This window comes from Heteronotia binoei, chromosome 6 (genome assembly GCF_032191835.1).
Source record: "Heteronotia binoei isolate CCM8104 ecotype False Entrance Well chromosome 6, APGP_CSIRO_Hbin_v1, whole genome shotgun sequence".
Lineage (NCBI taxonomy): Eukaryota > Metazoa > Chordata > Lepidosauria > Squamata > Gekkonidae > Heteronotia > Heteronotia binoei.
The window spans coordinates 91,502,783-91,523,044 of record NC_083228.1 but is presented as its reverse complement, the minus strand read 5'-3'; the positions used below and the strand labels follow the sequence as shown (position 1 = coordinate 91,523,044).

The 20,262-nt window shown below is 43.6% G+C and overlaps 2 protein-coding genes across 2 annotated transcripts; both read right to left on the bottom strand.

Annotated features, from left to right (window-relative positions):
• Positions 1 to 1,680: 1,680 nt before the first annotated feature.
• LOC132574328 (G-protein coupled receptor 35-like) lies at positions 1,681 to 5,772 on the bottom strand. Its single transcript, XM_060242691.1, has 3 exons — positions 5,512 to 5,772; positions 5,200 to 5,374; positions 1,681 to 2,668 (listed from the first exon to the last, which is right to left on the bottom strand). The coding sequence occupies exons 1-3, from the start codon at positions 5,770 to 5,772 to the stop codon at positions 1,707 to 1,709; spliced, it is 1,398 nt and encodes a 465-aa protein (XP_060098674.1). The 3' UTR covers positions 1,681 to 1,706.
• Positions 5,773 to 18,996: 13,224 nt separating this feature from the next.
• Positions 18,997 to 20,048, bottom strand: GPR35 (G protein-coupled receptor 35). Its single transcript, XM_060242171.1, has one exon. It carries the CDS (start codon positions 20,045 to 20,047, stop codon positions 19,100 to 19,102), a length of 948 nt encoding a protein of 315 aa, XP_060098154.1. The 5' UTR covers position 20,048; the 3' UTR covers positions 18,997 to 19,099.
• Positions 20,049 to 20,262: the final 214 nt, after the last annotated feature.

Below are 20,262 nucleotides of genomic sequence, written 5' to 3'. Positions count from 1 at the left end.
AACCAAAAGGTCTAGAAATGTACTTTTTTAAAAAGTTGGGACTAGTATATTGTTGCAGTAGATCACTATAATCTTACAACAGTACAGTTATTACCTTTTTTAAAGCCTGAAAAAGACCTCCAGTGGAGCAGGAATAGGGTTGCCCCATGAGTTAAGATGGTATGAGTATGGGCAGGACCTGAAAAAATGTGCACTTCCCCCCCCTTTGTGACGTCTAAAAGAATGTTGGCTGCAATCAGATCAAACCAACTTTGAGAAAGATAACAGCAACATAGGGTAAAACATGGAAATAGTATGAATACGTACAGAATATTCCATATGAATACTGCTGAAAACAGAACTACTGACAGAAAGCCAAGGTAGAGCACAACCTTTATGTGGAAATTGCCCAGGAATAAAAGATGAGCACAACCTTTTTCTTCAGACACTGATGCCCCCAAAGTGCATCCCTGTACTACTGCTGTACAATTCAAGGCCAGTGAAGTATTGGTGTTTTTTTTTTAAGTATGCTGCCTTTTGCTCCAAGATATATTTACTGTAGCTTACAAAATATAAAAATAAACAATATAAAACATTAGCAATAAAAACAATAACTACAACACAATACAGTACAAAAAAGCTTCCGCTCATAGAAACTACAGGGTCATGAATACAAATCAGCAACATACAGCAGAGATGTACACACATTGTTTGACATTAAATGTTTGGATCAATACAGCAGTTTTTGGGTTGAATCCAGACCAAATTTTCCAATGGCAGAATGGAACTTTCCTGCCTCCCCACTCCCATTGCAGCTCACTGATCTGCATTAAATGCTGTTCTTGGGGAATAGGGGCCACTGAGAAATGACAGGGATGGGAAGGGGGGATTGGCGCAAATTGCCAGTCTTTTGTGGGTCCAACCCTATAACTTGTGCCTGAAAGATGACAAAGGCAGTTGTCAGGAGAATGCTGAGAGGACAGGTGAGAGTGGAAAGCACTGAGCCTCAGCAGCTCTTGTGATCCATGTCATGCTGGACTTTGTATGTGCACACTTCGTTCAAGAGAGAAAGCAGTATTGCATCAGAACTGTTGCCAGCAGAGGATTCTGGGATTTGTTTTATGGCAACTTGCCATCCATGGTGGAAACAGCCATTCTGGCTTCTTGATCAAACTGGGACCATGTCCAGAATACATGGTCTGGCTGCATTCAGTGTACATGTTCCATATTTACCTCCTTCAACCAAGCTAGCACAATGGAGGGGGCACACTACTCCTCTGCATAACCAAAGAGGGTGTTCCATTCCTCATAAAAGGGCATACAAAACTGATCTGTATATTGGTAGAAGTCATGAGAAAATTTAAATTGCAGTTTATACATAGGACCATTCATCTTCAAAGAAACTGAGAGGAGCCACTGAAGCAGTAGTAAGGGAAGTGATAAAGCAACCAAGGGGTAAAGTTGATAAAAAATTTTGCATAGGCAGAAACACCAGTTAGTTCTCAGCAATATGAAGCACTGGATCTGGCCAGCTTTTTTACTCAACCTCCTCTAATTCCCATTCTTACTACAATCTCAGTCCCCAGAGGTTTTCATCCAAACAGGTTCCATGATCCCTGGCATAGATTTTTGGTGACCAAAGGGAAGCCCCTCCTCCCTTTTTCAATGGTAGAAAAGCTGGTTGGATTCAACCATAAGCCAATTCAGTTCTAAGGGTCACCTGTATATTACATTATTTCAGACTCTTGGTTTTCAGAGCTTTTATTATAAGATAAGAAATATCTGGGTGCTAATTTCTTGGTAGCCTCTTGAAACTCCTTGTTTACCAAATAATAGCAAATGGCATCCAAACAGCAGTTAGTATTGGCAATAATTCCAGCAGCATTTACAAAGATGTCAATATGATTTACTGTAATGCAGGTGGCGTTACTGTAATCAGCTATGAACCGAACTATGTTTGCCATGTTAATAGGTAAAAAGCATATTACAAACACAGTCATATTTGCAGAGATTATGTTGATTGATTTCTGGATGAGCTTTTCTTCATGTGGGTTTGACTTTTTCTTCTTTGTGAGTTTCCTTGTGATTTGGATAGAACAGAAGCTCAAGATGGTTAAAGGTATAAAAAATCCCCAAATAGTAGATGCGAGAACAGTTTTGAATGGTTGTCTGGAAGTCTTTTTAAAACAACATCCAGGCCGATCTCGTTCCTCCTGCGATTTATTTAACCATACAATACTTACCATTAAGGTCCAGAGAATCCCACAGACAAAAGCTGATTTCTGAGGGGACCTAATTTGCTTTGCTTTGAAGGGATACCATATGGTGATATATCGATCAACTGCTGTGATGGTAATAAGGAATATACTCATGTAACGGTTAATAAAGTATGCAGATTCCAAGACTAAGCACAGTGTGTCCACATTTGTACTCTTCGAAATCAGCTTGAATGGCAAAGTAAAGGGAATTAAGCAGTCTGCAATGGCTAAATTGATCATATATACTCGGGTTTCAGTCCATTTACTCAGTTTGCAGCAGAATACTCTCAAAGCTAAGGCATTGAGGATGACTCCAATGAAGAAAACTGGGATGTAAATAATTATTTGAATGTCATCTATGTATGTATGATTACAGGCCCCTGCCTGCACTGTGTAGTTCTTTTTTGAGTTCATTACTTCACTCTGCTGCTCTAAAAGAAGAAAAAGACTATAATTATGGGATGCTCTAATATCACCTTTTATATAATCGTTTGCACAGTCTGTATCACCCCAGAAGTAGAGCGCCTTCCTAGCAGGCTTGCCAATCCCCAGGTCCCAGCATTTTGCAGGCTCCTTCCCACACCCTGTCAACTGGCCAGTGAAGGGAAGCTCTGCCCCAACAGCCACCAAGTGCCTTTCCAGGTTGGAAGGCTAGAAGAAGCTTGGAAACTGCTTATTTTTGGGAAGATGTATGTGCCTTTGTAGGAGCCTATCAAGCATGCTATTTCTACATACACAATAGGCATACCTAAGAGGAAACAGAACACCCCCCTGGCCTATTCCTCTCCCCCACCTTTGCAATGAAAAGGGGCATAATAAATCCATCTGAACCCAGGATGTTTAGAGTAACCTTGCAGTAACGGTGTAGAGTGCCTCTCCTCCTGATTCACACAGACAGGTCTTATCGGCTCTCAGAGAAAGTGTGAGAAAGGGAGATGTTTTATTAGCTGACATTCCTTAGCAATAAAAGAGATAATAGCTAGTAGTCTTTGAACCCATGACTCAAATGGCATCTTCTTTTGAAGTTATCTGTGTACTATCCTTTTGAAGTTTCCCTATAAGTAACTATGCAACGATATGTACGTCATTACTTTCAAGGATTCCGTCCTTGACCAAGCTATGGAGTTTTTACAATAAAGCAACTTTTGATTCAAAGAACAAAACCTTGATTATTGAGAAATATCGATGCTTGATAGAGCCAGGCTGAATGGGGGGAGGGGCGAGCTGGCAGAACAGCAGTGGCTGCACCCAGTGAGCTGTGAGTCAGAAACAGAAATTAGTTTAGTCCCTCCATTTGTTTTATATTCCTTTCAGAAGTTGTTTGCACAGTGAAATAGAGAGTAAATAATACACTAGAACCTTTAGTTTCCCTATGTTAGTCTGAAGAACTTGGTTGAATATACAACAGATAGTTATTCAACAACTCTGTAAGAAAATTGTCTCAGTAAGACCACAAAAGTGTGTGCTTGCAAACTGTCTGTTTTGGCTGCTTTGTGTGTGTGTAAAAGAGAGAGGGGGGGGGAGGATGTGCAGATGCTGGGGGATGAGGAAATGATGACTGTATTCAGAGGAACTGCACTGCTGAATTTTTATTTATTTATTTTAGGGAATGTAAAAGCCTCCTGGATCCACCACCAAAATCTCCTGGCTCCACCTCCAAAGTCCCCAGATATTACCTGAGTTAGACGTGGCAACCCTCCTTCCTAATGTTTCATCCTGCCCTCTCTATTGGGATCGTAGATCTAAGTTTGTGAGGCAATCTTATCCACCATGACCCACATTTAGCAGGGGAGAAAATTATTTTTCTTCTACATGTAGAAGAGCTCTTAGTGGCACTGACATGGCTTCACTGTTTACATTGGTGCTATGAAAATCTGAATTATAATCTGAGTGTCTTCTGCATGTACACATTCAAGAACCAGCAAGATTGACTGTAATGCCTAAGAATAGCTACCAGGCTGAGTGAAATGGGACACTTGTCCCGCCCCCCCACCTCCCTTTTAAAGGACCATCTCAACACCCAGAACATTTTCCCCTCTGCAAACAAAGGAGGCAATCCAAAACTAGTATTGATTTCAGATGTTCTATAAAGTGCTCCAACTTAAAAATAAAAAAGTGAAGTTTAAAAAAAGATAAGCAAATACACCTCATCTGCAGGGCTGAAAGCCACAATTCAGGCTTCTAAAGTGTTTCTTTGCAAAGTTCTAAACTACCTGTTTTTGTTTTGCATACTGAGTGTACACAGGACTGTTGTCTTCCAAGAAACTTGGTGACAGCCTTTTTTGTAAAGCTACGATCCATCACCGTATAAAGTCAACAGTTGAAGAAATAGGAAAATGTGAGGCCTGGAACCAAATATTTTGCAAAACTAAGTTGTGCTTAGCTGAAGTGCAGACAAGCCATCAGACTATACAGCATCAATCTGAACAGAGAAAAGCATTTTCATAGAGAAGAACTTACCACTTGGAGTTCAAAGTTCTCCTTGGTTCCCTTCAATCAGGCTTGTACCTTCAGAACAAACTTGCCTCCTTTTGTACTTCTTCTAATGTTGTTCTTCTCTGTTGTTAAATAATTCTATCCAGCCAGCTCCTCTGAAAATCTGGTTGTCATAGCCCTTTCTTCTTGGGCTATTCTCCGCTTGGTTGCTTGGTTGTTTTTTGCACTTCTGGAAGGGATAATTTTAAAAATGTTAGTTTTCTCCAGATCCAGTAGAGCTAAGTGTTGTGTTAAAGTGTAGCTGCTTTCTACAGGAAAGATAAAGATCTAGCATAGAAAAACAACCCTGCCCCTAATGACTAATAACACTGTTTTTCTGTTGTTAAATAATATGAGACTTGCAGCCTGCAGCTTTGCTGCTAGGCTGCTACAGCCTGTTTTGCCGCCCAGAAAAGGATAGAGTCAGTCTTCGCCCGTTTGGGCACATAAGGTGGTGGGCGAGGCCTAGCTGTCTTAACGGCCAGACCTCCGCCCTTTGCTGACAGTTCTGTGGACGATCGGCTTTGAAGGGTCGAGCTGATCTTCATAGGCTTGGAGTTCTGAGGTGGAGGAGGCCTTGCCTCTTCGTCGGGGTTAGCGCGGTCTTGTGGGGATTCAGGAGCCTGAGGCTTGGAAGCTGTGTCCGTGGCGGCGGCAGTTGCCTTTGCAGGCAAGGGAAGTCTCTTGGGAGCTGGGCACTCCCCAGGCTTGGAGTTCACGTCTGTGGCTGTGGCGGCCATCTTTGCAGGTGAGGTGAAGGAAGTCTCTTGGGAGCTGGGCGCTCCCCAGGCTCGGAGACCGCGTCTTTGGCAGCGGTGGCCGTCTTTGCAGGCGAAGGAAGTCTCTTGGGAGCTTGGTGCTCCCCAGGCTCGGAGGCCGCGTCTGTGGCGGCGGTGGCCGTTTTTGCAGGCAAGTGAAGTCTCTTGGGAGCTGGGCGCTCCCCAGGCTCAGAGGCTGCGTCTTTAGCGGCGGCAGCCGTCTTGATGGGCGACGGGCCTCTCCTGTGAGCTGTGCACTCTCTTGTCGTTTTGGGGTGGTGAGGACGAACGCTGAGGGTCATTGGCTGTTTGGAGCCAGGATCACGCAAGGCAGTCTTTTTAATTTTCTTACTGTTGGGGTGCCCAGCCTCCTCCCTCTTTTGACAGGGAAGTGGTTTGGGTTTGGTGGTTTTACTTCAGGCAGGAAGGAGGAGGATTACTGTTTTAGCTGCATTGCCATTTTGCTTCCGTAATATTTTGTAGGTCGGCCATATTCGGTCCCCTTCTTCTTAGTTAAGGGAGGGAGGCCATTTTAGTTGGCATTGTGTGGAAGCCATTTTTAGGGTCTGCTTTAGTTATAGAGATGCCTGGAGGAAAGGGGTCGGGGAAGCCAAAAGGGAAGCACTGGCGCCAAAGGCCCCTAAGGCCCCTGCTAAGAGGCCTTCACCCCAGCTGTCGTTTTCTGACAAGGAGGGTGATGAGGCTGTTAATGCGAACATTATGCAAAGGCTGCTAGTGCTGGAACAGGCGTAAGGCATTTCTCCTTCTGAAGGGGCAGGAGGGGAAAGGGCTTCAAAGAGGGAGCTCCAAGCAAATGTACTAACCAGGTTGTCTATTCTTAAGGGCAGATCTGGTGCTTTCTTCACTGACAGTGCCATGGGCCTTGGCAGTTCAGACGCAGGATTGGTGTCATCATCTGGAGCTGCGGGAGTTGGGTCAATGGTGGTGCCAGCTGGATCCGTCGGTAAGGCTGAGGACATCTCGCAAGTGTATGCAGGGCTGGCTTGGCCTTGAGGGCCTTGGGGTCCGGCTTCGCCTGCGGGGCAGGGCATCCCTGCTTGTGAGTACAGGGCTTGGCCTACTGGGCAATGTGGCCCTCGTGTAATTTGGCTGGGTGTGGGACAGCAAGGTAGTGCAGTAAGGTAGTTTCATCGGGAATTGGGGTGCCCCTTCTCCTTATGGGATGGTTCCTTTTACCGCCTTACCTTTTGGGGAGGTTGCTTTGCCTTTAGGGAATCATTTGTTGCCTGCAACAAAAGATAAGATCTTAAAGGGGGAGTATATCGATATCTTCTCCCTTCTGTTTCGGGAGTTGGAAAAGAAGGATAAGGAGGATCTGGACGACAAGGAGAAGGAAAAATTGAAGAAGTGCAAGGTGGATTAGACCTGGGCGAATTGGCTGCCAGGGTTTTTTTTTATTTTTTTTAAATCTATGCTGGAGTGATTGCACATGCCCAGCCTTGGAGGGCGGCTGCACTCATCCAGTACTTGGATATAATTTATAAAGGGTACACTATGTTTAGTGGGCCTGCCTGGATTCAATATGACAAGGAATTCAGGAGGAGGGCCGCATTGTACCCTTCCCTTCAGTGGGACCGTATTCACCAGCAACTGTGGCTGCAGGTCAAGTCTCCTGCCTGGCCAAATTTAGGTGATTGCTCTGATAGCGGTCATTTGGTGGCCAGGTCAGGTGCTACCTCCTCGGCTTCGGCAGCCTCTTCCCGCAGTTCTGCGAGGCAGGGGGTTCAACCCCGCCTGCTTTGTTGGGAGTTCGGTTCTCAGGGAGTGTGTAGAGGAAAGGCTTGTCAGTTCAAGCACGAATGCCCCATGTGTGGCAGGCCTCACTCCTTCAATAACTGCCCTAAAGCCTGGGTACGTAAGAATTAAAAGAAGCCAGGAGGAGGAGGGGGAAGTTATCAGGCTGGAAAAGGGGCCCAGTCCAATAAAGGTATGTCCTCTTGAGCGCTTGCTGTCCAGGTATCCACAGAGAGCTGACAGTGTTTACCTGATAAATGGTTTCAAGTTTGGTTTTAGGATCCCTTTTCAGGGGCCCCGGGTTCCGTTTTTGTCTGGGAACCTTAGTTCTGTTAAGGGTTTAGAGCAGGTAGTTAAAGCAATGGCAGGTCTACGCTTGCCGCAGCATAGAACACGGGTTACCAGCAGCATGAGGGAAGATTTGGGGGTTTGGCAAGAATTTTTGGAGTCCTTTAATTTATGGTAATGCTTTGTTGGGACGGGACCTGAGGTTAACTGAGGGTAAGGCAGTCATTACTGTCCGTCGCTCTAAGACGGACCATTGTCAAAGAGGTACTGTGCTGGAGCTTGGCACCTGCTCTGAGTTTGAGCTGTGCCAAGTTCTGCTTTGGCTGCTTATTTGGCAGTTCGGGGACCCAAGGAAGGGTTTTTGTTTTGTCACAATAAGGGTAGCTCACTGACAAAGCATCAGTTTTGGGCTGTGATGTCACAGGCTTTAGGTGAGCTGGGGCTGTCTGGGGTACGGTTTGGGACCCACTCCTTTAGAATTGGGGCAGCTTCGACAGCTGCTGCCCTGGGGTATCTTTCCTTCTCCATTCAGCTCTTGGGATGTTGGCGCTCATCGGATTACAAATCTTATGTTCGACCGTTGCTCAGTCTCTAGCTTTGCTTGTTTGACTGTAATGTTACTGGTTTATGTTCTTGTTTGACTGTTTTTTCTTTTTAGATGCTGTTGTTCCTGGTCAGAGGAGCCAAGTTCTCGTCTGTGGCCATCACCATGTGTTTTGGGCTGCTCATCAGGCGTGGAGAACTTCGTTCAGCTCTCAGTTGGGACTCAGCCAATATGTTTGTGTCGAATGGCAGGGGCGCCGGAGCCTTCAGTGGCCGGGCCTTCTGCCTTTGTTAGTCCAAGGGAGCACGGGCCTTCCTTCTCAGGTTTTAACTATTCACCTAGGAGGGAATGATCTCAGGCTACTACAAGGCAAAGTGTTGTCTTGTAGGCCCATGAGGATTTTCAGTACATTTGGGAGCGATGGCCTGGGACCACTATAATTTGGTCGGCCATGCTTTCCTGCCTTGTTTGGCGCAGTGTGTGGGACCCTGCAGCTATTGAGAGGGCACACTACAAAGGTTCTGTTCTTGTTTAACTGTTTTTTCTCTTTAGATGCTGCTGTTCCTGGCCAGAGGAGCCGAGTTCTCGTCTGTGGCCATAGCCACGTGTTTTGGGCCGTTCATCAGGCGCGGAGAACCTCAGTCAGCTCTCAGCTGGGACTCAGCCAACATGTTTGTATTGAGTGGTGGGGGCACCGGGGCCTTCAGTGGCTGGACCTGCTGCCTCTGTTATTTCAAGATAGTGTGGGTCCTCCTCCTCAGGTTTTAATCGTTCACCTGGGAGGTAATGATCTGGGGCTTTTAAAGGGCAAGGCCTTAGTTTGGCAGGCCTGCGATGATTTTCAGTATATTAGGGCGCAATGTCCGGGGACCACTATAATTTGGTCAGCCATGCTGCCCTGACTTGTTTGGCGCTTTGCTTGGGACCCTGCAGCTATTGAGAGGGCTCGGTATAAGGCTAATAAGGAGTTTAAGAAGGTGTTGGAAGGGTGTTTGGGCCACTATCTGCCCCATCTGGACATTTCGTTGAAATTTCCTGACCTCTACAGAGGGCATGGGGTGCATCTCTCAGAAAAGGGTAATATGCTTTTCCTGAGAGATTTGCGGCAAGGGTTGCAGGTGGCTTTGGGCCTCCCGGTGGGCTCTAAGCCCTAAGTAGAGACTTGGCCTTAGTAGTGACAGGTTTTGGGGGTTTAGGGCACTATGCGGTTAGGGGAGGACTGTGAAGCATCCCCCTTTTGGGGAATTAGGGGTCTGGCATGATCAACCTTGGGGTTTGGTGACTTGGGGTGTGGAGAATGCAGACTGTCCTGGAGGCTCGACTAGAGGGTGCTTTTCCGTCGAGACGTGCGTCTGGGTTTGGGCCCTCTGGTGTGTGCCTCCCTGCTGGGCCTGCCTGGCAGGAGCTGAGTCATACAGCTCTGGCTGGGGTAGCCTTCCCAACCCTCCCGCTCTGGCGGGAGACTCCAGGTTTTCCAGTCTCTTCCCCCGCTCCCCCCCAAAACGGCAGCGGGGGGAGGGGAGGGGAGGGAAACGGCGCCTTCTGCAGATTCAGAAACGAATCTGACTCTGCAGAAGGAAGTTCTGAGGAAGAGGTGTGCGTGCGTGTGTGAAGCGGCACGCGCAGGTTTCTGTCGCATGCGCAGTGGCTGAGGCTCCGTTCAAGAGTGCGCGCCATGCAGTTGAGGCGCAGGCTGAGGGAAGGCGGGTCGGCCGGCTCGCGGCTGCCTGGCCTCAGTCTGTGGTGGCGCCGGCGCCCGCAGGACGTTCCAGAGCCCCCGGGGCTATGACATGCCTCCCTGGCTTCCTCAGTGGTGGCTCTCCCTGCGCCGCCCTCCGCTCCCTAAGTTTCCCCTCCTCCACCGGGCTCCCCGCGCCTTCCTCGGCGCAGTCGTCGCCCTCGCCACGGCACCTCAGCGCGGAATCAGTCGTCACAGGCTGGACTTGTGAGTCAGTGAACTGAAGGAAGAGGCAGAGTTCCAGAGCCTTCATTCTGCCCAGAGAGGATTTTTTTGGCGGGTACACTGAGCTGATAACAGCTGCAGTTCTGGGGGAAGCAAGCTCTTACTTCTTCCAAGTGACTACTTATGTGCCCAGGAAATGAGTCCTTAAAAAAAAACCCCTTCATTGCTTGCACCTCAGCAACTGGTGTACAAGGGGTTGCTCCTGTATCAGAACATAGAAGATTTTTTTAGACATTGCAGCAAATGCTGGTGCCATTTATCTTGTAGGATTTGCCTACTACCTTTTTCAAGAGGGCTTAGCTTCAGTGCAGTGCCTTCCAGAAATAGGGTTGCCAGCTCCAGGTTGCAAAATACTTGGGAGATTTTGGGGGTGGAACTTCCCAAAGTGGCCATTTGCTCCAGGTGAACTGATCTGTGTTGCCTGGAGATCAATTGTAAACTCAGAAGATCCCCAGTTGGAGGTGAGAGAGAGGAAAAAACCCTAGGTTTCCGTGACCAACCAGTCTCAAAAATCTCACAAAGTACATTGTGGGGGTGATTTTCTGATTGTCCTTCCCTACCCAGATTTTTTTGTTGATACTTAATTTGATTGTGTGACTATTTTTATAGGTTTTAGAGTTAAAATTTACCTCATATCCCAGAATTCTTTTTTAAAAAATGCTTTTGTATAGAGTGATATGTATATGAATTTGCTCTGGCCCCTTCCTCTCCCTCCCTTAGTTTGTAAACCTGGAGCTATTTCCCCTTTGTTGGTAGATTTCATGGATCTGGGAACAAGGGGGTAGTAGACGTTTTTCCTTCTGTGGTCTGGGATAGATTCCAAAACATTCTGTAGGGGGAATTTTTTGGATCAAACTTGAGATGTAATTTTTTTTTTTTTTTTACAAATGTTGACCTTACCTACCTTGATTCTTTGCTGATATTGCCCTCGACTGTACAAGCTTCTGTTTTTATGATTTTTAAAATTAATTTTACTATTAAAAATTTACTCCACATCCCAGAATAATTTGACCTTTCCCTCTCCCCACCCTTCGTTGTGGAGTGATATGTATGTGGTATGTTCTAAATAAATGTTATACATTAAAAAACTTACAAATAATGTAAATACATGAAGATATATTCAGTCTTCAAAATATAATCACTTGTGAATGGAATTCCATAGAAAAGGTATCCTAACTCATATACAAAGGTACCCCTCAATATAAAAAAAATGGAGTCCAAAATGGTATTCAAACAATCCAGAAGGGAGTCCATGGTTCATATCAACTTGAATAAACAGTTTTCAATCTTCAATGGGTGCCTCTGTATTAGGGTTGCCAATCCCCAGGTGGGGGCAGGGGATCCCCCGGTTTGGAGACCCTCCCCCCCGCTTCAGGGTTGTCAGAAAGCGGGGGGAGGGGAGGGAAATATCTGCTGGGAACTCTATTATTCCCTATGGAGATTTATTCCCATAGAAAATCATGGAGAATTGATCTGCGGGTATCTGGGGCTCTGGGGGGCTGTTTTTTTGGGTAAAGGCACCAAATTTTCAGTATAGCATCTAATGCCTCTCTCCAAAATACCCTCCAAGTTTCAAAAAGATTGGACCAGGGGGTCCAATTCTATGAGCTCGAAAGGAAGGTGCCCCTATCCTTCATGATTTCCTATGGAAGGAAGGAATTGAAAAGGTGTGCCGTCCCTTTAAATGTGATGGCCAGAACTCCCTTTGGAGTTCAGTGATGCTTGTCACAGCCTTGATCTTGGCTCCACCCCTAATGTCTCCTGGCTCCACCCCCAAAGTCCCCAGATATTTCTTGAATTGGACTTGGCAACCCTAGGCTGGGGGGCTGGGTCTCTCGCCCGCTAATGGCAGGGGAGTGGTTGCGGTGACCCCTAGCCCTTGCCAGGCTGCTGGTTGGGTGCCCTTGCCGTTTATTATGATGTTTAATAAAGTGGCCCAATTTTATACCAACACATTGCGTCTGACTCATTATTCCGTCCTTGGGGGGCAACGCTGTGTTGCAGAACTGTATTTGGAACCTTGTGGTTGACCACATAACAAAACTTGTGACCTGAATAAGGTGCTGACTGTCTCTTCTTTTCTAGCTACATGAGAATTTCAAGATAGGTCGCCATGTTAGTCTGTAGCAGTAGAAAGTAGCAAAAGTCCAGTAGCACCTTAAAGACTTCACTCTCATTCTAGTTGTATCTGAAGAAGTAGCCATGACTCATGAAAGGGTCTGCCACAAATTTTGTTAGTCTTTAAGGTGCTACTGAACTCTTGCTCTTTTCTACATTTATTTATTTGGTTCAATTTCTATCCCACCCTTAACATGAACAGGGCAGCTTACAACATTGGTTATAAAATACATGAGAATACATGAGTATATGTTAATAGTATCAACAGAAAAAAAAACTGATATGGCTTGCATAGGATGTATCAGTTATTACAATGTGCTCTGCATAAAGCATATAAATGTATAAAGCATATAAAAGGATGCTTGCTTTTTGGAAGCCAGTTATTAACTATTACAACCGCATTTACCTATGATAAATTCTATCAATCCATGACAACTGGGTTCTGTGATAAAGCTGACAGTTGACAAAGTTTTTTAATGGTACTTCTGTTATCCTGTGACTTGTATGAAGATGCTTAATAGTTTCCAAAAATCAGGGTGAGCAATGTTGCTCCTCATAATGTCGCAATACTAGCCTGATCCAGCTATTATAACTTTAATCCCCTTTGGAGATGGGTAGCTTGAATTATTTTCTGTGAATTATTTTCAGTGGTAACTGCAAGAGTCATAATTTGTAGCATGACCCGTGAAAGCACTAAATTTTTATGTTGTGGCATCCCAGTTATAGAATGGTCTGCCCCAAAAATGCATGTCTTGATTGTTTTTAGACAGATTTTCCTAAACTGAATCATTGTTTATTGAATCACTTTTTATTGAATCAGTTCTGAAGAATGGAACAAAATAAAAGTAAAAGTAACAAATTCAGAAAACCTTTGATTTGTGTTACATTAGCGTGGGGAACAGATCAAAGGTTTTCTGAATTTTTTAATTTTACTATTCTGCTATTGGTTTTTAACTTTGTACCACTTGGCATTCCAAACCACACCAGCTATATGTATCTCTGCTTACTGTACCTCATTCCTCATCTGAAGAAGTGTTCATGCACACAAAAGCTTACGTTCTGAATAAAACTACGTTGGTCTTAAAAGTGCAATTGACTCCTATTTTGTTCTACTACTTCAGACCAATACAGCTGCCTATTTAGTTCTGAAGAATGATATTGCATAACTGGAATAAGAATGGAAATGAAAGCTATATACATTACCTTTCTCCAGTCTTTCCAATCCTCAAGATCAGCAGTGGGCCCTTCAAGGAGAAAATCTTCTTTCCAATATTTAAAAGTTATATTCAACCTAAAGTTGTCCAAAGTTTAGGACATAAACAGAGACTCAAATATTTGTTATTGTACAGTGTCTGACATGAGTTTGTGTGTAGTGCAGTCTTCTGGGTGAGGACATCATTGTGATAACTTCCTACTTTCTTTTCTCACAAAAAGAAACGTACTTGAGTTTATAGTTTTCATTGCATTTTGTGCAAAGGGGAAGTACAGACTTGAGTTTATCATCAATGTGCAAAGGAAAAGTGTGAATAAATTTTATTAAAAGGTAGATGAGATTTTATATTGCATGGGCTGACTTGAAAAAAAAAACTACAATTAAAAAGACACATCACCTGGACAATTCCTCATACCAATGTACTTTGTATGACCTCCTACTAGTTACCCAAATAGTCCAAAAAGTCTAAACCTGGAAGAAGTTCTGTGTGAACCTTCCACGTTGTCTTTAAGACTGCCCCCACATTCTATGAATCTTTGGTCTGCCCCACCTCTCTTTCTGAACAGTCACCATGTAAAATAACATTATTTTTCACCTTTTAAAAAAGTAACGAGAAACACCACCTTTGTACATGTTTACTCACTGAATCCAGGAATAATACTGGGTTTGAATGTTTCCACTATGGCTCCATGGCTTATTGGAGAAGATTTTACTGCACAATCAAATGTAAATGTACCTTGAAAAATTGTACTTAACCTGATGGAACTAGCAGTGTGATCCCAAGCAGAGTTATAGCCTTCTAAATTTGTTGACAGCGGTGGGTTTGGAAGGATGCAACCCTGTTTAGGACTGCGTGTTAATGGATTAAATCCAAGGATATCAGTCTAGTGGCTAGTAAACTGAGATGTCAATACACTTAGATAAAATTGGAATATAATAGAGGGTTCTGATAGGAGTATGTAAAACATTTTTGATATGCATCCTAGAACTGAAGTGTCATAAAAATGGCATGAGTGTTATTTTCAGGATTTGAAGAGATAATTCTGCAGATTTGAACTTGATCAAAGTATGAAGCAGCTTTGAGCTCTTGTTTGGGCACAGATCAAGCATATCGTCCTTATCCACTGTTACTATTAACAGAGTACTTTAATAATGACAAAAGTGTGGTTGGACCCACCTTCACTTCAACCAGATGCATGGTAATCATTCTTCAAAAGCATTTTCACATATTGCATTGAAAACACCTTTTAACTTCTGTTGCTGTTGTTCTTTTTTATTGAAGCGGTATAGAAAGTGGGAGACAAACATTTTTAAACTGAATGTACATTCTGGCCAATGTAGGTATTGCATTTGTTGATGTCATGTATTGTCATGTGATGTCATTTGTTGGTGTCATATGAAAACACTAACAAACATCTATACAACTTGGCCTAAACCAAGTAGGTGTCCACTCAATATCAGATTTTCACATTTACTAATATTTTCACTGTTTTATTCTGAATTCTGAATAGTTACCATGTTAGAGATAGGAACCAGAGGATTCTTTCTTTTTCCATATGCCAGGAAATAGACTGCTTCTTGCTACTAAAGATATGGGAGATGGAGAAATGTGTTTAATATCTTCTGATGTTATTTGCAAATTACAACAATGCAAAAGACTGAGTATATCAGGAAACACTGAGGCAACTTCAGAGCCTGAAAACTGATTATGACAGCTGTGATAGGAAGAGCACAGGCACACACAAGATCACAAGCACACCTAAGCGAAACACAGCTGTAGAGAAATTCTGGCTCCAGTTATAGCATCAAGGGCTTGAACCTTATTTTTGTTCCAGACTTGTAAAGTACAGAGCAGGCAAGTTAAACTAACAGATGTGATCCCTAATGAGACAAAGAAGAAAAAGAGGGAAGTCTAGATTCTTGGTTCCAAATCAGGAAAGAGGGGAGGTCTGGGTTGGATGGAAATATATTGGAGGGATGTCATTTAACTGGCATTTTAGTGGACAAGTAAAACAGACCAAATTATATTAGCAGTACCATCTGACATGTTTCTGGGACATGCTAGTATTGGCACAATGTTTTCTATGGCTGGTGTTGTTATAGCAGGCTTTTTATTATGCCTTGATTAATGACTTGAGAGGTCCTGATTAATATGTGATCATTAGGGAAAGTGAAATCTTTTTTTTCCCCTGGAGCTGCTATTGTCTACAGTGATCATGATGAAATTAAGATGTGGTTCTGTTCCCTCTGCTTTTGAGGCACTAATGAACATTCATAGCAAACAGAAGTTAGTCCCACATTTCCAAAAAGGAAGGGGAGCAAGGAAAGCCAAACCAAAATGGATGCTTGATATTAGCACTATATACGTAGATTCCTGGAGTTATCTGGGGAAGCAAGAACAGAATTGTGACAAACAAATATGAAACATCTGCAACATGGAAGTATCATATTATAAACAATAAGTTTAAATTATACAAGTTTACAGATATCCTTTTTGTGAGTGAGGGAGAGATTTTTACCATAATACCGTCTCTTCTCCAAATGGCCCTTGACAGAAAAAAGGTTCCCTACCCCTGTACTAAACCCATTAAGTATCCTGGATGTGAATTGCAATAAATGAGAGTATGTTGTAATGTTAGCTATTTTGAGGCAAAAACCCAGTCCTTTTGACTTAATGAAAGTCTATGCCATGCTAGGATGGGATTTTAAGAGGCACCAAGAATGACACAGCTTCCTGAAAGCCCTTGGCAGCCAAAAATAGCACAAGGAAGGAACCCAAGCAGCAGTTCATGTGCACACAGCTGTTTCTATTTAACCAAAGAGAATGTTTTTTCTTTCCCAAGAGAATCAGTTACATCTAATTGTTTTAGATAACAAGTTGTATCATATTGAAAGAAAGAAAACACAGAATATGCCCATGTTAAAACGAGAGAGCCTTCTGAGCTAGATTTTTTTTCATTCTAAGGTACCAAAGGGCTGGATTCTGTGCAGTATCAGCAGCATTTCCCCAGAAATCTGAGCCTTGAAAAGGTGGTGCTGAGGGCAGGGGAAACCCATGTGGTAGAAAAGCCCTAGAACTTCAATGACTGCATCAAGGAAGAGAGAGCGAGTGAAACTTTTCTTTATTGCCTCTTCAGCAAAACCTTGGTAAGTACCATTAGCAGTCGCAGAACAATTGGGAGATTGTGATTTCACCTATTTTTCTCTCCTTAGTGCAGCAGCCCATGTTATGTGGCTTTCCACCACAACAAGTTCTTCAGTATTCAGCATCATCTTTGCAAGGCTCTCGAGAGTAAGGCAGGCAAAATCCACTTTCCTGGTTCATGTGCACTATTGTGTATTAGTTATTTTGACTGCTGCTTTATTATGTCTGTTAATTGACATTGACGCATACTTCATTGCCCTTCAGGACCCTGATGGCTACATTCTGATTGGCTGTTCTTTTAGGACTAGCCAATCAGGGCATGAGGCATTTCTCTCAGGAAATGCAAATGAAAGATCCTAGAGAGACCAATAGGGTGGATTGCTGCCCACATAAGGGGGAGTGTTTAACCCAGGCTGAATGGATAAAAGGAATGAGGTGGCCTGTTTGTGCTCAGTTCTGCTCTTGTTCAGTAAATGTTCTTGCTTATTTCAAGCTGGCTGAACTCACTATATAATATAATACATTCTCTATATTCAGCCCAAGAATATAGAGTAACCTCCACAGAATTCTTATGAAACTGAAAGCCATCTCCTGTTCTCAGATTATGAGACAGAGGGAAGGTACAGTGCCCTTTATGAAATCTACAAACTGCATCACTTGATCTCCAAAATTTAAATGGCTTTTACTGATTTTGTTTCTACTAAACTCTAGCTTGAGACATTTCTGAGTTTTGGGGTGATGGCTTGTGAGAGGAGCAAGCTCAGTGGGGAGATGATGTCATAGAGCAGGGGTGGCCAACAGTAGCTCTCCAGATGTTTTTTGCCTACAGTTCCCATCAGCCCCAGCCAAACCTGTCATTTTCCCTCAGGGGAACTAACCTTTGTAGTCTATAAATCAGTTGCCATTCCAGAAGAACTTCAGACTCTACCTGGAATTTGAGAACTCTAGCTGCTACAGGTGCTGTATAATTTTGTGCATATCCCTGCTGCCATTATATTATTCTAGTCTGATTTTTCTGAGCCCATCTCGGAGGAGCAGCCAAGAGGCGGCAGCAGCGCAGGCAAAACCAGGGGAGGGCGGAGGCAGGCCAGGAACATGGCGAGCCGTGAATCCGGGCCCTTCTAGGACCCGGACTCGTGGCTCGCCACGCCCCCAGCCCGCCTCCACCCCCCCCTCCGATTCCACTCCAGAGGCGGAGCGGGCGAGGCCGCCACGCCGCTGCCGCCTCTTCTCCGCTCGCCATGGCTGCTCCTCCGAGATGGGCTCACGCTCCCCGGCGCCGTTTCCCCCCTCCCCCCTAGCTCCACCCCAGTGTCTCCTGGCTCCACCCCCAAAGTCTCCTGGCTCCACCCCCAAAGTCCCCAGATAGTTCTGGGGTTGGACTTGGGAACCCTAATGATACTGGGTGGCAGTGATGCACAGTGTACTGTTTATTAATCAAATATCTTTCACCTAGTAAGATGACTGGCACATGATCTCATTCTGGGATAGAACATAAACTCCTACCCCTCCATTAATTCCAGAAAAGAAGCTACCTTTATGTTCCCCATTCTAGGCCTTCACAAAATTAAAAACAAAAACCTAAAAAGGCCAGCTAGTCCTACTATAGACATTCTGCTCCTTCCCCAGGAAGGCTTCTGAGAGGTTCACTGGATTAGTTCTCTTCAGTATATGTGATACCCTCTTTAGTCTTGATGGGAAGAAATGCTAGGAGAGAAAGAGGGAACATTTAGCTTTTCCCCCTCCTGAAGCTGCTCTTTATCCCATTGGGAACAACAGCTGAGTAGCATATAGGCTGTTTTATTGTAAAGCAGGCTCATAACTTGTGAGCCCATACCTCCCTTCATGGAAATATGACCCTGCTTCCATATCTCATTAGATATTTCATTACATAAACAATCAGAGTGGTAGTTGAAAATCTCCTGGGATTACAAATTATCTCTAGGACAGAGATTAGTTCTGGAGAAAATGGAATTTTGGAAGGAGGACTCGATGGCATTATATCCCATTACAATCCCTCTCTTCCCAAGCCCCACCCTCCTCAGGCTCCACCTCCAAAATCTTCAGGTATTTCCCAACCTGGAACTGGTGGCAACCCTAAATCAGAGTGATAATTACATGTCAAAACATTGGCTCCTTTCTTCACATATGCCAACAATAGAAGGCAGAGTTTTCCATACTCACATGAACTATATATAGTAGTAGGAAAGCATCTTCTAAGAAGTACAGATATGTGGCATGGGAACAGGGTCATGTCTAATATTTTTGAAGACAGAACTAACAAGCTGGGCATTTAATTAGTAAAAGAATTAGTAAAATTTGCTCAGAAATTATTGCATTTTGTGTCTCAAACAGGAACATAGGAGCTAATAAAAATACCATCTTGCATATGGACACATTTATATTTTCAAAAACAGGCATTAAACTGAGGCATTGTCTATGTCAGTGAGTATTATCAGATTAAAAGATATAAATCAAATTTTACACTACAACTCGCATCTTTATCATTTCCAATCCTTCAGTTGAGTTTTATTCTTAGTATTCTGAGGAGGCAGCTTCAGTTGGTTTTGATCAGACATAGAGCTTCAGAGATGAGGCTATGTTCATCCTGAAGCTATTTTGGTGGTTTGGGTAGGCAGCTGTGAAACTTGAGATATGTTGGAGTTAGATTGCATTGATTTAAAAGATATAACTTCCTGAAACTCCTTGGCAACAAAGTAATAGCAAATGGCATCCAAGCAGCAGTTCAGATTTTGTAAGATTCTTGTCACGTGCAAGGTTTTGTTCCAAGCTTGATGCAGCCAGCATTCATCTTTTGCCATATCCATTGCAAACGCAACCAGTGAGCAGATATTGAAAGGCAGAAAGCATATGATAAATATACCCATGTTCACTGTGACAATGCAGATCGCTTTCTGAGTTAACTTTTCTTCCTGTAAACTAGCATTCTGTTTCTCCTTGAGGCATCTGATGACTTGTGTTGAACAAAATGTCAGTATTATCATTGGTATGAATAAGGCGACAACCGTTACAATTAGAATGGAAAGAACATTGTCATCAGGATTTATATAAAAACAATACATTTCTTTCTTAATTGGAAACAAGGAGCTGAGCATTATCATCCAAGCCAAGCTACAGAGCCAAAGAAACAAACAGCTGATGGCTGCCTTTTGTGGAGATCTTAGAACTTTGGCTTTCAGTGGATGCTTGATTGCAATGTATCTGTCTACTGCTATGAAGGTGATGGTGTAAATACTTACTGGCATGTTGATAAAATAGATTGTCTCTATGGCTCTGCAAAAGACATCTTCATGCCATTCCTGATGGTGAAAAATCATAATAAATGGTAAGGTAAACACTACAGCGTAGTCAGCCATGGCTAAGCTGATCATGTAAAATCTGGTCTCTGTCCATCTGCTCAGTTTGAAGTAAAATACCCACAATGCAACTGTATTCAATACAGCTCCAAGACAGAACAACGGGATGTAGAGAATTAGTTCAAAAGTGATGATATTCTGATCAATCTCAGTATCGTTACTGCAGTTTGCCATGATGGTAATTGCTGTAAAGAGAATTTTGGATTAAAAAGAAAAGTAGGTTGATTAAAAAGAACAAAAAACAGTTTTTCTAGTAGCAACAGGCTGATTCCTCTAAGCCACTTGCCCTACAGTAGTACCATGCACAACTCCAGTCAAGTATTGTTCAAATAGCAAATATATGGGGAACAATCTTTTCCTGTGTGTGGAGAGCTTAATAATTGTTTCCT